General features: G+C 42.0%; 1 protein-coding gene across 1 annotated transcript in view; it reads left to right on the top strand.

Moving 5' to 3' along the window:
• Positions 1-17,325, top strand: part of LOC124619627 (cyclin-K) — a 63,003-nt gene that overhangs the window by 38,966 nt on the left and 6,712 nt on the right. The window contains exons 6-7 of the mRNA XM_047146137.1: positions 5,981-6,153; positions 16,812-17,162. Of these exons, the coding sequence (XP_047002093.1) occupies positions 5,981-6,153; positions 16,812-17,162 (524 nt within the window). The remainder of the gene's footprint in view (positions 1-5,980; positions 6,154-16,811; positions 17,163-17,325) is intronic.

Genomic DNA, 17,325 nt, shown 5'->3' on the forward strand with positions numbered 1-17,325 from the left:
CCATTCATAACCAATTGCTTCAACATCTCAGTGCTCCACAACGGCTATATCTTCTCCAGTGGTTAACCATATTTGGCTCCAGGGTGACTTCCCTTCTCAATGGAGGGATAGCATAATGGTTCCCGTCTTGAAGCCTAGTAAGAACACCCTCTTTATTGAAAGCTATCAGCCAATAAGTCTGACAAACGTTGTTTGCAATTTACTTGAACAGGTGGTAGCCCATCGGCTCAATTGGGTCCTCGAATCTCGGGATCTATTGTCCCCTTACCACTGTGGCTTCAGAGAGGGACGGTCTTAGATCGATCATTTACTTCACTTGGAATCTGCAATTCGGCAGGCTTTTTCCCAGCGCCGCCATTTGGTTGCAGTATTTTTCGACCTTCGCAAGGCCTATGACATGGTTTCGTGCCATCACATTTTTCTTACACATCTTGAGTGGGGTCTTTGGGACTCAGTCCCAATTTTTATCTGCTAATCCCTGTTCCTTTGGTCATTCAGGGTTGGGGTTGGTACTGTTTTTTAGTTCTCCATGGACCCAGGAGAATGGCATCCCACAGGGTTCCGTATTGAGTGTACTTCTTTTCCTCATTGCTCTAGATGGACTTGTGGTATCCATCGGTCCTTTGGTCACCCCTGCTCTGTATTTGGATGATTTCTACATTTGGGTTAGTTCCTCTTCGATGGCCTCTGCAGAGCGGCAGCTCCAGGGCGCTATACGGCATGCCTCTGCATGGACCCACACACGGGTTTCAATTCTCTCCTTGAAAATCATGGGTGGTCCACTTCTGTCGCCGTACTACGGTCCACCCCGATCTCGAGCTCTACCTCAATGCGTAACGATGACCTGTGGTCCCACAGTTTTGTTTCCTGGGTCTTGTTTTCGACAACAGGCTCACTTGGCTGCCCCATATCAGATCAGACTTCTGAAGGTAGGATGTTTCCGTAGACTCAGTGTCCTTTGCTTCCTTGCCCACACCTCTTGGGGTTCAGACTGCTCCACCCTTCTCCGCCTTTATTGGGCTTTAGTACTGTCTCGCTTGGACTATGGTTGTCAAGTTATGGTTCGGCTGCTCCTTCCACACTGCGCCTCCTTGATCCAGTCCACCATTGTGATATCCGTTTGGCCACCGGTGCGTTCCCTACTAGCCCTGTTGATAGTCTCCTGGTTGAAGGTGGGATTCCCCCTTTTCTGTTCGTCAGTCCCAGCTTCTGGTTTCTTATGCAATCGCTGTCCGTTCTTCTCCCACTCATCCTTCCTATTCTATCCTGTTCCCAGACCGAGGACATTGCCCACCTGTTTCCCACCCTCGGGTGGATTTACCGGTTGGGCTCCGCCTTGCGTCTTTTTGCCATGATTTTCAGCTTCCTTCTTTGTCCTGTCTCCCATGTTTCCTCCCCAACATCCCTCATTGGTTAGTTCCTCGGCCTGGGATTCGGATGGATCTCCGCCAAGGTCCGAAACATTCTGTTCCCCCCGATGGTGTTCCGTTGTTTATTCTGCCGAATTTTATAGGACTTTCAGGATGCTGTTGTTTTTTACACTGATGGCTCTAAATCTACTGATTGTGTGAGATATGCCTTAAAGTCCTCTGTTGGCACGGAAAATCATGTCCTGCAAACTACATGTAGGGTGTTTACTGCGGAATAGATGTAGATTTCCCAAGCTCTTACATTTATTACACGGTCCCAATTCAACCGCATTTTGTTATGTACGGGCTCAATGAGTGTCCTTCAGGCTATTGACCGGTGTTTTAACTGCCATCCCTTGGTCTCTGCCATCCATGACAGTCTTGCTGATCTTCAGGATGCTGCTTGTTTTGTTGACTTCCTTTGGGTCCCTGGCCATGTGGGTATCCCAGGTAAGGAGCTTGCTGATCATTTGGCTGGAGGAGCAGTCACTTGCCCCCCTTCTCTGTAACCCCTCCTGCGGCGGATTTACTGCTTCACATCAAATCCCACTTCGCACAATCGTGGGCCAACTCTTGGGAGGCTACTTCCCTGTCTAATAAACTTCATGCAATTAAGGTGACACCTGTCCCATGGCGTTCTTCCTTGCGCCTCTCCTGAAAGGACTCGACCACCCTGTCGTCGTCTCCGCATCAGCCATACTAGGCTGACCCGTGGTTTTCTTTTGCATAATGAGCCATCCCCAATTTGTGGTTGTGGAGCCTTCTAGTCAGTAGCCCACATTTTGGTGGAATGCTCCCTTCTTTTGGCTCTGCATACTAAGTACAGACTTCCCCACACTTTACCTTTAATATTGGCAGACTATTCCCGGATGGTTGCAGTTTCCTCCATGAAAGTGGTTTTTATTCTCAGTTTTAAGGTTCTTAATCTCTCTCTGGAGTAGGGGCAGGGCGGTGAGGGTTGGGGTGTCTCCCACTGTAGGCTGTGTTAGGAGATTCGTGACTCCCCTCCCTGGCAGGCAGAGATCCTCTTTTCTTTCCCTTTCACTCTGTTTTTATCACTTTTCAGATTTGGTTAGTCGCTTTTTACAAAACACACTTTAGCGGTTGAACACTTTTGAATAGCAGGTGGTCTTGCTTGTATTGCATCAGAGGTGGGATATTTCCTGCCTCTAGCATAACCTTGGGGTTGCTCTCTTGCTGACTTCCCTCATTTTGCTTTCCCCATTGACAACACGGCTACACTTTTACATTTTTTTAGCCTTTTACCTTTTATCGTTTTGACTTTTCTGGGATGTCGATCCGTCTGAATGGACCACATTTGAAACAAGGGACTGATGACCTTGCTGTTTGGTCCCTTCAGCCCAATCAACCCACCAACCAGATTTCGTAAGCCGTCTTTCCAAAAACACGTAAGCAGTAGGACCTTGAGGACGACTCAATGAAGCTTGCATTTTCGTTGTTTTGTGACTCGGCAACAGGAAAAATTAACCTGCTCCTAAAGAGGTATAAAATAGTTTCAGTATTCAGAATTCCAGCAAAAGTTTGGCGTCTCATGAGGCCTGTGAAAGACCTCAGAACACCGTAAATATATAAAGGTCTGTGTAGGTGTGCACGGTTTTATGTTGGACAGACTATGCATACTGTTGAACAGTGCTGTGTAGAGCCCAAGAGACGCTTTTGCTTCTGGTGCCCTGAGAAATCAGCAGTAGCAGAGCGTGCTCTAGAAAATGGACAGTCTTGTATGCAATGAAAAATCTGTTATTACATGGGCTAATAGTCTCTGGGATAGCATAATAAAAGAAGCAATTGAGATAAAAATTTGACGTGTGGCGGCTCCCTCAATAAAGATGGTAGCCTGCAGCCTAGCACAGCTTGGGACATGGCCAATGGAAGTTTGAAGCAGGCACGGCAGGTTTGCAAGGAAAACATTACCTTATATGGTGCTGGGGAGAGCACCAGTGATGTTACAGTAGACAGCACAGTTGTGGGACAGTACTAGTAGCTAAAAGACAGCCAACACTTGACAATGGCTGAGGAGCACTTGAGTGAAAACTCATGGTTTCTTAGCCACTTGATGCAGCAGGAAGCCTGAATTTTATCAAATTTCAGTGATACTTGTTTGTGAGAAGACTGTTTTGTTTAAGCGTGGGAAACGTCTACTAGAATGTAAAAGTCTTACGAAAGTATAGTTGCTACTCACCATATAGCATAGATGCTGAGTCACAGGTGGGCACAACAAAAAGACTGTCAGAAAGTGAGCTTCCGTAGTTCATCGTTCCATGATAATGCTGCTTGCATTGATTGGGACTCCATGTCATTCATGCAAATATGAATCTCATGGATTCAGGATGACCATATTCCCTGTCGTACAGAACCTTAGGGGCCCATGTGATTGGTGACAGGGCATACAGACATTATTCACTCAGCCATGCAAGGTTGTTCAGCCACATCACATGCTTGGAGTCAGGAAACAGGCTTGTTTACAACAAAACAGGCATACACATGGACAGTGCGATGTGAGTGGAGCACCTTGGACTGTCATCAGTCACCACTGTTGCTGCTTCCATTGACATGGCAGAAGACTGGTGCATGCAACGACAAAGCCAGACACAGGAGTGCCACCATGTCATCTTTTCAGATGAGTCCCGATTCTGCGTACACCATCACAAAGGACATAACTGTGGCACGAGGCTTCAAGAATGAATGTTGTGTGATTGCACTTGTCGTCGTCATAAGGTGTTTTGACTCCGTATAGCTTCTCTATACGGGTGTGCATAATAATACGAGGTCTGGGCTAGCACGCTTGTCCCACTAAATTTTATTTCATGATCACAATAATTTTAATAGAAAAGAGGAAGGCTTAAAGTTAGATAAAGATAAGCTATGGGGGCTGACTTTGCACCAACGATGTGACAATCGATTACCTTCAATCGAGAATAATGATGTTAGGCAGAGATAGACTTACAGTCAGCCCCACATGACATCTGGTGGCGCCCTCTATATAAACAAGACCTTCACAGCCTGGGAGCCAGTCATTGGCTCACCTCGGAAGATGTTGCCTGCAGTTGGCAACGAAATGTCAGGAAGTAGTAATTTTACAGATCAACCATGGCCTCTCAGCCCAGAAGTTTTAACTAATGAAGATGCCAGCCATGAAAGGCTACACATTATGAATAAGTAAAATTTTATTATTGTGTTCCTCATTGGTGTTGCAATTTTAATGGCCAGTAAGTGTGCTTACGTACACTGTTTCTGCACTTATGATATGGAGGACAGATTGTAGAAAATAGTCATTGTTTTGCTGTGCATAGAGAAAATGAAAGCATCTTTTTATAAGACAAATTAAATCACAAAGGCAGATCTGCAGTAGATGAATTCCTGTTGTTCTCTACCTAGTACAACTCTTTTCGTAATTAACACTATTTTGTTGGCTTACATGTCATGTGTACTGAAGTATAATTGTCTTGTGTCAGTGGCTAATGAGTATGTGTATAGTATAGTACAATGTCTGTGTAGTTGATGTGAATGAAATTGATGGCTCTCAGTAAGTACTGTTGTTTGTTAAATATAGAGTTCACTATTATTGATAACCTTAACTATTACTTATTACCTCGATGGTATCTATGCTGACTCGTTATACATCCAAGCAACACACCGTATATCTGTGAGATTTATGTAAATAAAATTTTAAAATAAAACATGAAAACCCTCCGTTATCATTCTGTAGTGGTGCTAACTATAATTAGCCGTTTCTTCTACCACCTTGTCAGAAATGTCGTCTTTAGTCCATAGACTTGAATGATATCTGTGGAAATTTTTTTTTAAGTGTGTGTTGCTTTTATGCCAGAGATACATTCAACATTGTTTATAATTTTATTTATATATTTATTTATTCAAATAGTCCTTTTACAGAGCAGACAGAATCAATATTTGATTTCTTGCTGTACTTGTTCTTTCATCCTCACCCACATTCCTTTCATATGTTACGATATCTGCTTCCAGAGCTGTTCAAAGTTATGAGGATCATTTTATTTTTTCCCTTGTTCATCCCTGAAGACCACATTCTGAATTTTGCTCCTAGGAAAATTCCTGTTAAGTGTGTCCATTATGTTAATGTCTGCTTCTATGAGAGTCTTTGTAAACCACACTAGTTGCTTTTTCAGCTTCATAATTATTTCTAGGTTTGCTTTGTCAGTCTGTCAGCATCTATTCTAGCCAGATGTCAAAATGACCTCCCTCTTTTGCGCACTGTACAGTCTGTACATGTTCATAGATTTCTTTGTTAGGTTGTTACCTTTTGTATTCTGTTTCTGTTGTCCTTGGGCCAAGTGTGTTTCTAACTAGGCTTCTTTCTATGTTCATAAGTCTTATCACAATTTGGTTTATGCTACATTTCCACAGTAGTTCGTGTTTTGGCACCATAGAGAGCCTCACATATCACTCCTATATTATAATATTCAGTTTAATTGTCACATGATAGAGCCATCTTCTTGTACATTAATTTTTACTATTTACCTAAGCAAATATTAACTGATACATGTGAATTTTGAATCTGACCTCATTTCTTTTAGTCTTTGCACTACCCTGTGTCTTCAGTGGGAGCCTGAGATAATTGCTGTTGCCCTGATGTACCTTGCTGGAAAGCTTAGCAAGTTTGAGGTTGTCGATTGGGCTGGTCGAACTGCTAAACATACGCGATGGTGGGACATGTTCATAGAAGATGTTACAATGGAACTTCTTGAAGGTGAGACACATCTGTGGTGTTTCTGCTGTATTGCGCGTGATTTCATATTCAAGTAGGGAATTATATGTATTTACATCTTACAATGATCGATACTGTGCAAGTTTGGCAGTAGTGTCATACATAATGAAATTGTTCTGATATATATTTCTGCTTTTATTATTCATATGGTGCATTGCCATCCCTCCTCCATTTGTCATCTGCCCAATATAAATTTCTGCCTTTTTCTTTATATAGTACATTGTCATCCCTCCTCCATTTCTGTCAGCATGTGCCCAGTGTAAGTGTTATTTCATTTTAAAAATTCCTGGATGGATATAAGAATGAAACAATCGACAAAAGGCAACTTCTTGTCTCTAGATGAATGAATGTGACATAGGCACACTTAAAAGATCACTCATTAGCTTTTGACTCCCTGCTCTTACTTTTTTTTTTAGTGGAAGATACATATTACCACGTATGCTGTCATCTTTTATGGTGTAGCAGTTATATTAACTGGCTGGTAACATGCATAGCACCAGTTTCACTGTCTGCAATTATTTATAATAATTCAGTATGTATTGTTTCTAAAAGATTCTGGGACTTGCTTTTCGTTTAATATTGTATTTTGCTAGATGTTGTATGTATGTATAAATATGAGTACTTCATGCTGAAGCAGATAGTTCAGTTCCATGTTTACTTTCCAGGTTCTGTACCTAATAAACATGTTTTCAGTGTGAAGTATTAGTTCTTGTTGATGACCCTGATGCTCAATTCCAGATTCAATGTGACTTAGATTGGTGGAGACATAAGGCAACAGAGAGACATAAAGTGTTATCCTGACTGCAATAGCCCCTGCCTTCACAGGCAGAAACAAAACAGTCTGCTTTCTCGATATACAAACGGGTGCAAAAGTGTGTGTGTGTGTCTCTCTCTCTCTCTCTCTCTCTCTCTCTCTCTCTCTCTCTCTCTCTCTCTCTCTCTCTCTCTCACACACACACACACACACACACACACACACACACACACACACACACCTGTGTCACTACATTCTGTTGCTGCACCCACAATGACTGCAGTTCGGCAGGTAGACTAGGGTGAGGGGTTGTGCCAGGTGGAATGGGTAATGCAAAAAAAGAGGCGGGTGGGAGAGTTGGGGAAGGTGACTGATGGCTTGAAAAGAGGCAATAGGTGTGTAGGATAGGAATAAGGGACAGAGAGGTGGTGGGTGTTTGGGATGAGGAGCAACACTTAAGCACCAGAACTGATGTGTGTGCAGTGTGTGGTGCACAATAATGATGACATGGCAGAGTGGATTGAGTCCGGGTGCAGGACAGAGGAAGGGGAATGTTGGGTATAGGGTGTTGGTGCAGTGGGTTAGCTGAGATTGAAGCCAGGATGATTGCGGGAGTGAAGGATGTGCTGCAAGTATATCTCCCATGTGAGTCAGTCAGAAAAGGTGGTACATCCTCAGTCTCCACTAAGCCACTGCACCCACACTCTCTACCCAACAGTCTTCTCTTCCTCGCCCTGCACCCCCTCCCAGTCCATTCTTCCTCAACATGCACTGCACAAGCTCATCAGCTCAGATTCCTTTCTGTTGCCATTCCCTCCCACATTCCTATTCCACACACCAGCTCCCTCCTACTGAGCCATCATTCACCTCTCTCCATTCCTCCCTGCCTCTCATCTTCCACCTCTTTTCTCCTACCTCTATTCTCCTTCTAGCCACTCCACCCAACACAACTCCTCACCCCAGACCATCTGCCGAACTGCTGCCATTGTCCGTGTGGCTGGTACAATGTAGGAAGATTGCGTGCGTGCGTGCGCTTTCTGTAGTTCATTAAAGGGTTCACCTGAAAGCTAGCAAGGGTTTCATTATTTTTTGTGTACCAGTCAATGACAGTGTTTCTATTACCTGGTGAGTTGTTACTCCAAAGTTATTTACTTACAGTGTATCTACCTTGACGTGGTCGGTACGACCCAGCAGTGGTTTGAGAAAATTGAGGAAAAGCTACAGTGTGGAGAAATTTTAGGAGGAAATAAAGCAGCATGTGATGGCAGCTGGCAGGTCACTCCATTGTATAGCTGAGTAACAGAATCCAGTGCCAGGAGGAGACACTGCCTTAAACAGGGCGAATCACTTAAAACTTGCACCACAGATATAGCAAATATTGCAGAAATGGAAAGTGCTTCTGATTTGTGGTTTTCACAGAATGAATTGGTAGTTAGGGCTTCATATTGTTGGCCAGTAAACAGATTGTTGTAATATTTAGAAAGTGTATTTTTTTGAAATGGAATGATGCCTATTGATGATGATGATGTTGTTGTTGTTGTTGTTGTCTTCAGTCCTGAGACTGGTTTGATGCAGCTCTCCATGCTACTCTATCCTGTGCAAGCTTCTTCATCTCCCAGTACCTACTGCAACCTACATCCTTCTGAATCTGTTTAGTGTATTCATCTCTCGCTCTCCCTCTACGATTTTTACCCTCCACGCTGCCCTCCAATACTAAATTGGTGATCCCTTGATGCCTCGGAACATGTCCTACCAACCGATCCCTTCTTCTTGTCAAGTTGTGCCACAAACTTCTCTTCTCCCCAATCCTATTCAATACCTCCTCATTAGTTACGTGATCTACCCACCTCATCTTCAGCATTCTTCTGTAGCACCACATTTCGAAAGCTTCTATTCTCTTCTTGTCCAAACTAGTTATCGTCCGTGTTTCACTTCCATACATGGCTACACTCCATACAAATACTTTCAGAAACGACTTCCTGACACTTAAATCATTACTCGATGTTAACAAATTTCTCTTCTTCAGAAACGATTTCGTTGCCATTGCCAGTCTACATTTTATATCCTCTCTACTTCGACCATCATCAGTTATTTTACTCCCTAAATAGCAAAACTCCTTTACTACCTTAAGTGTCTCATTTCCTAATCTAATTCCCTCAGCATCACCCTATTTAATTTGACTACATTCCATTATCCTCGTTTTGCTTTTGTTGATGTTCATCTTATATCCTCCTTCCAAGACACTGTCCATTCCCTTCAACTGCTCTTCCAAGTCCTTTGCTGTCTCTGACAGAATTACAATGTCATCGGCGAACCTCAAAGTTTTTACTTCTTCCCCATGAATTTTAATACCTACTCCGAATTTTTATTTTGTTTCCTTTACTGCTTGCTCAATATACAGATTGAATAACATCGGGGAGAGGCTACAACACTGTCTCACTCCTTTCCCAACCACTGCTTCCCTTTCATGCCCCTCGACTCTTACAACTGCCATCTGGTTTCTGTACAAATTGTAAATAGCCTTTTGCTCCTTGTATTTTATACCTGCCACCTTCAGAATTTGAAAGAGAGTATTCCAGTTAACATTGTCAAAAGCTTTCTCTAAGTCTACAAATGCTAGAAACATAGATTTGCCTTTTCTTAATCTTTCTTCTAAGATAAGTCGTAAGGTTAGTATTGCCTCAATTGTTCCAACATTTCTACGGAATCCAAACTGATCTTCCCCGAGGTCCGCTTCTACCAGTTTTTCCATTCGTCTGTAAAGAATTCGCGTTAGTATTTTGCAGCTGTGACTTATTAAACTGATAGTTCGGTAATTTTCACATCTGTCAACACCTGCTTTCTTTGGGATTGGAATTATTATATTCTTCTTGAAGTCTGAGGGCATTTCGCCTGTCTCATACATCTTGCTCACCAGATGGTAGAGTTCTGTCATGACTGGCTCTCCCAAGGCCATCAGTAGTTCTAATGGAATGTTGTCTACTCCCGGAGCCTTGTTTCGACTCAGGTCTTTCAGTGCTTTGTCAAACTCTTCATGCAGTAGTATCATATCTCCCATTTCATCTTCATCTACATCCTCTTCCATTTCCATAATATTGTCCTCAAGTACATCGCCCTTGTATAAACCCTCTATATACTCCTTCCACCTTTCTGCCTTCCCTTCTTTGCTTAGAACTGGGTTGCCATCTGAGCTCTTGATATTCATACAAGTGGTTCTCTTCTCTCCAAAGGTCTCTTTAATTTTCCTGTAGGCAGTATCTATCTTACCCCTAGTGAGACAAGCCTCTACATCCTTACATTTGTCCTCTAGCCATCCCTGCTTAGCCATTTTGCACTTCCTGTCAATCTCATTTTTGAGACGTTTGTATTCCTTTTTGCCTGCTTCATTTACTGCATTTTTATATTTTCTCCTTTCATCAATTAAATTCAATATTTCTTCTGTTACCCAAGGATTTCTATTAGCCCTCGCCTTTTTACCTACTTGATCGTCTGCTGCCTTCACTACTTCATCTCTCAGAGCTACCCATTCTTCTTCTACTGTATTTCTTTCCCCCATTCCTGTCAATTGTTCCCTTATGCTCTCCCTGAAACTCTCTACAACCTCTGGTTCTTTCAGTTTATCCAGGTCCCATCTCCTTAGATTCCCACCTTTTTGCACTTTCTTCAGTTTCAATCTGCAGTTCATAACCAATAGATTGTGGTCAGAATCCACATCTGCCCCTGGAAATGTCTTACAATTTAAAACCTGGTTCCTAAATCTCTCTTACCATTATATAATCTATCTGATACCTTTTAGTATCTCCATGATTCTTCCAGGTATACAACCTTCTTTCATGATTCTTGAACCAAGTGTTAGCTATGATTAAGTTATGCTCTGTGCAAAATTCTACAAGGCGGCTTCCTCTTTCATTTCTTCCCCCCAACCCATATTCACCTACTATGTTTCCTTCTCTTCCTTTTCCTACTGACGAATTCCAGTCACCCATGACTATTAAATTTTAGTCTCCTTTCACTACCTGAATAATTTCTTTTATCTCGTCATACATTTCATCAATTTCTTCATCATCTGCAGAGCTAGTTGGCATATAAACTTGTACTACTGTAGTAGGCATGGGCTTTGTGTCTATCTTGGCCACAATAATGCGTTCACTATGCTGTTTGTAGTAGCTAACCCGCACTACTATTTTTTTATTCATTATTAAACCTACTCCTGCATTACCCCTATTTGATTTTGTATCTATAACCCTGTATTCACCTGACCAAAAGTCTTGTTCCTCCTGCCACCGAACTTCACTAATTCCCACTATATCTAACTTTAACCTATCCATTTCCCTTTTTAAATTTTCTAACCTACCTGCCCGATTAAGGGATCTGACATTCCACGCTCCTATCCGTAAAATGCCAGTTTCCTTTCTCCTGATAACGACGTCCTCTTGAGTAGTCCCCGCCCGGAGATCCGAATGGGGGACTATTTTACCTCCGGAATATTTTACCCAAGAGGACGCCATCATCATTTAATCATACAGTAAAGCTGCATGTCCTCGGGAAAAATTGATGTTAACAAACTAAATTAGAATGTCAGTGGCATTTGTTGCAAGATTCTAGTACCAGTCATTTACATGATATCATAGGGAGAGTGTTCTGGTTGACGGATTTGTTTATCATAGCACCATATTTTCCCTTCAACAGCATGTGTAGGCGGGATCATTTTTAAACAGAATAACACTCCTCCACACATTGCATAGCCAGTGAAGTGGCTGCTGCAGACATTTTGTAAATTCTAGAATAATCAGCTGTCATTTCAGCCTGACCATCCAGATCACTTGATATTAATCCATGTGACTTCTGGCTGTGGGGTTATCTGAAAGGTGATGCGTTCAGTGCTCCAATTATGAATGTAGCTTGATTGAAGATATGCGTTGTACAACAGATTCTCAATGTGATCCCCAAGACACTTAGTATGTTGTTTAACATGCTGTTTCTTGATTTCGACTTATGGCAGCAAACGGTGGGCAGTGTATTAAACATATCTTGTGCCCATCTCATGATAATTCAAAATAGATGTCATTTTGCTTTTTGTGTGGTTTTTGACCCCAGAACAATTAAAAACTGATGTTTTAGTTTTCATGCTGTTCTTGGCCTCTGGACAATTAAAAATCAGATTTTTTCCATCTGATGTGGTACAGCCTTGCCATGGTGGACAGACTTGCCTGACAAACAGTGGCACAACTGTTGACTGCCCAAGTTGTGCAGTCATGCACATGGAACAGTACTGATGGTGTAATGTGCAACTCGAGCCATAGTCATATTGCAGTTCATCTGTCCTCTTAATAATATGCTGTTTAAATTTGACATCATTCTCACCAGTGCTTCTCTTTCTACAGTGTTTCAAAACTGGAACTTTAATCATGGGTATCATGTATTTCTATTGGTGATATCCAGAACAGCTGTATGCTATGGTAAAGAAAGAACAGTGTTTGACAAGTATTACATTGCAATATGAAAAAATTGTTAAAGCCCTACTTCGGCTCACCCGTACCCTACATTACTAGTCAGACATCTTGTACGAAATTGAAGAGATGATTGTCCATCAGAGCTGAAATCACAAAATGATGATCCCTGTCTCCTGCACGTAGCCCTATCACAGTTGTGACATGCAGGTCGACAACGGTGACCTCTGCTACAGAGAGGGGAAGATCCAACTAAGACTGGCACATTTTGTCATGGAATCATTTGGTTGAAGTGTGAAGGTTACAGAAACTCCAGTAGTAGACTTTACGAAAGAGGTGTTGTGCATCACCGAGAGCCTTATTGTTGAAATTTGAAGAGAGCAGGTAGGGGGAAGAATCGGACAACATCTACATCTACATCTATACTCCGTGAGCCACCTTACGGTGTGTGGCGGAGGGTACTTATTGTACCACTATCTGATCCCCCCTTCCCTGTTCCATTCACGAATTGTGCGTGGGAAGAACGACTGCTTGTAAGTCTCCGTATTTGCTCTAATTTCTCGGATCTTTTCGTTGTGATCATTACGCGAGATATATGTGGGCGGTAGTAATATGTTGCCCATCTCTTCCCGGAATGTGCTCTCTCGTAATTTCGATAATAAACCTCTCCGTATTGCGTAACGCCTTTCTTGAAGTGTCCGCCACTGGAGCTTGTTCAGCATCTCCGTAACGCTCTCGCGCTGACTAAATGTCCCCATGACGAATCGCGCTGCTTTTCGCTGGATCATGTCTATCTCTTCTATTAATCCAACCTGGTAAGGGTCCCATACTGATGAGCAATACTCAAGAATCGGACGAACAAGCGTTTTGTAAGCTACTTCTTTCGTCGATGAGTCACATTTTCTTAGAATTCTTCCTATGAATCTCAACCTGGCGCCTGCTTTTCCCACTATTTGTTTTATGTGATCATTCCACTTCAGATCGCTCCGGATAGTAACTCCTAAGTATTTTACGGTCGTTACCGCTTCCAATGATTTACCACCTATGGCATAATCGTACTGGAATGGATTTCTGCCCCTATGTATGAGCATTATATTACATTTATCTACGTTTAGGGAAAGCTGCCAGCTGTCGCACCATGCATTAATCCTCTGCAGGTCCTCCTGGAGTACGTACGAGTCTTCTGATGTTGCTACTTTCTTGTAGACAACCGTGTCATCTGCAAATAGCCTCACGGAGCTACCGATGTTGTCAACTAAGTCATTTATGTATATTGTAAACAATAAAGGTCCTATCACGCTTCCCTGCGGTACTCCCGAAATTACCTCTACATCTGCAGATTTTGAACCGTTAAGAATGACATGTTGTGTTCTTTCTTCTAGGAAATCCTGAATCCAATCACAAACCTGGTCCGATATTCCGTAAGCTCGTATTTTTTTCACTAAACGTAAGTGCGGAACCGTATCAAATGCCTTCCTGAAGTCCAGGAATACGGCATCAATCTGCTCGCCAGTGTCTACGGCACTGTGAATTTCTTGGGCAAATAGGGCATCTCATGAAATGACCATGACAAGAAAATTCGAGAAACTAAAGCTAATACGACTGGAACAGGGAAGAGAGTGGTGTGTGGATTATGATGTAGAAAGGATGTAAAAATCTAGACATTGATCACAGTGCTTCAGTGGGAATAACCCTGAATGTCACCATAACAATGAGGATCCGACAAAGGACCAGAATGTGAGGATTCTCATGCTACACCATATAAAAGACTGTCTTGCATGGAGAGGGAGTAATCTTGTATTCTGAATGTTGTCTGCTACAGTGTAGTGGTTAGTCACTGGCTGGCAATGTAGAGGTCATTGGTATAACTGCCACCTCCTCAAATTGTATATCATTCTGTATTTCTGAAAGTTTATGGGACTTGGAATGTTGTAATTTGCTATAATATTCTATGTATGTTTATATTTGAGCACTTTGCACTGAGGCAGGCAGTTCAGATCCACATAAAATTTTCATGTGTGCTAAATAAGCATGCTGACAATGTGAAGTGATAGTTCTTGGTTTACAACCCTGCTCTCATAATCAGTACTCAGTTGAGACATGGATATAATGTTTTGGAAATCACAGTGCTTTACCATGCGTAGTCATATTGGATATGGTTTGCCCTTGTGCCTGACCTCTGGATTGATTTACACACACAGTTGTAAATGAACTTGCAATTTAAGGTGGGTTTCGAACTACGCAGGATTTGGCATTTGGCACGTTAGAAAATCAATGCTGGATGTGGAATAAGAGGTATGTAATAGAAAAATCAAAGAGCTGCATGGATATTGAACCCTGAATCGTAGGATTTATAATCTGGTGCTTACCCACTATGCCACCAAGCAGCAGTGACATAGCTGATCAGCAACTGTGTGTGTGTGTGTGTGTGTGTGTGTGTGTGTGTGTGTGTGTGTGTGTGTGGTGGTACTGAGATGTGTCAACTTTTTTGTATCATACATTTTTCCATTCCTATAACTAAATTTCCGCCAGCACGACAAACACGTCGTCTGGTCAATAAAATGTTGCTGTAACTCTTCCACCGCATGACCCTGCAGTGGCTCAACAAGTTAATGATAGTCAGTGGTATCAGAAAATCAAAAAGTGCAACTGGCTGCATACTTACACCCATAGGGGAAAAAAGTAGTCGGACATTAGTGTAATTTTGCAATCTTTCAAAAGTACATACGCACCACACACAATTTCTCTTTGGATGAGTAGTTGCTTTCCCTTTTTTTCAATGCATTTTTAATTATGTGGTGCTACAGAAGACTGCTGAAGATTAGATGTGGAGAACATAATAGCTGATGAAGTACTGAATTGAGTCAGGGAGAAAAGAAATTAATGGCACTTTTTGACTAAAATGTGGGATAGATTGATGAACACTTCTTAAGGCGCTGAGGAATTATTAATTTGGTAGTGGAGAAAAGTGTCAGGAGGTAAATATGGGAGGAGGACAGAAAAACCTGAATGCAGGTTGCAGTAGTTAGGCAAAAATGAGAACTTGGACAGAATAGTGCAGAGATTTATATCAAAGCAGTTTTTGGACTGGCAATAACAACAACCACCTGTAAAATCACAACAGTGTGTGATATCCAGCAGTATGCAGTGGTAAAAGCTGCAGACTAGTAGTGTGTGTGTCCCAGGTTTGTATTTATAATGTAATATTTGAGTTCTACAAGATATGGGACATTTTATGACATAATATTTGTATGATTTTGGAAATTTCAATGCTGTATCCACTTTCCATTTAGGGGCAGTTTATCTGGTCTGTGATTTGTGGTGGACTTAGTTATAAACATATTTCAGGTATGAAGTGTTGACTATCATTTTCTATCCTTCTCTCATCTTTATTTCCAGATTCTGGAAACTATAATAACAATATGATTCTGGACTGTTAGTCCATTGATTTCGGGTTCATTTGTCTCCTCCTCCTCCTCGCCCCCCCCCCTTTTCTCTCTCTCTCTCTCTCTCTCTCTCTCTCTCTCCCCTCCCTCTCTCTCTCTCCCTCCCTCCCCCTACCCCCCCCCCCCCCTCTCCCTCCTTAATCAGCATTAGAGGCCAGTTATGCTTGCCCTTTGTGCCTGTAAGTTGTGACACGTTCTTTTTCATGTTTCCTGTACTTTCATTTTCATGATGATGAATTAATCTGTAATTTTTCAAAGCTAGAGATTAAGCTGTGTTTAAATTTATCTAATGGTTCATATTTAATAGATATAATTCTTTCATCCCAAATATTGTTAAAATTTGTTTTCAATTTTCATTTTGAATAAATAATAGACCTTGCTCCAGTTGGGTACGTGTGCAAACAGGATACTTTACCTGAATTACACTCATATTTGATTCGGTGGTGTCAACCATGCTACTTTATCCCTGAAAAGCTAGACCATTCTGTACCATCGTGTTAAGTGCCCAGCTACATCAGTCATCATCCTGTTTAAGACAACTATATTACAAAGCCTGAATTATCTACAGAAAACATTTGTTCCTATGAGAAGGTTGGGCAGAGTCACTACATTTACTGATTTATGAATGGAGATATTTATCCTGACTTCAACAGGGGATACATTCGTAAATGTGCCCAATAATAATATACAATGCTCAGTCTGTGGAATAAGATTAGAGAAAAGAAAATAATGATCCATGAATTGACGTCTTAACTATCCACAAGCTTTGGTGTAAACTTGTTTATTACCCTCTGAGATCATAAGGTACCTGCAGACGAGACAAACAAGTGCTGGTGGCAGGAACGATATGAGATTTGTTGAAAAATAAGCAAGTTGGGAGTGTAAGAGGAAGCACATAGGAGGAATCGCTATATCTTAAATTTCTCGTTTAATTTCAAAATCTTTGAGAAAACTTTTCCATTATTACATTCTTTTTTTCTGTTTTTATAGACATTTGCCACCAGGTGCTTGACCTCTATTCAGCTCAGCCTCAAATGACAGCAGGTGACTCCCCTCCTCAGCAGCCACCACCACATCAACCATCTACTATTGCTGCTGTGCCTACAACACTGCCAGTTGTTGCACAGTTACCAGTTGCTGCTCAGTTGGCAGTAGCTGCACAATTATCAGCGAACACTGCTATACCGGGAGCTCAGCAGCCACCAGCAGCCCCACATGAGTTGGCAGCTGTTTTATCACCACACATTATGACTGGTGGCAGGCATCGTACTGGAGCAAGTGGGCTTACTCTTGACCGGCGAGTTCTCTCGCCTGCATCACCTGTGGGACCGCCTGTATCAGGTATGTAACAATCCTCTTGTCACATTATAATGTGCTTGCTAACATTTAAATCGTAAAACAGGAGTGTTCATGCTAGCATTCTTTTGAGCTGCGTGATTTGCTTTTGCTGTGTGGAGCAGGCACTGGGAGTGGAAGTACTCCCTGCTAGAAGGAACATCATGAA

Source organism: Schistocerca americana, chromosome 6, assembly GCF_021461395.2.
Source record: "Schistocerca americana isolate TAMUIC-IGC-003095 chromosome 6, iqSchAmer2.1, whole genome shotgun sequence".
In the NCBI taxonomy this organism is placed as follows: Eukaryota; Metazoa; Arthropoda; class Insecta; order Orthoptera; family Acrididae; genus Schistocerca; species Schistocerca americana.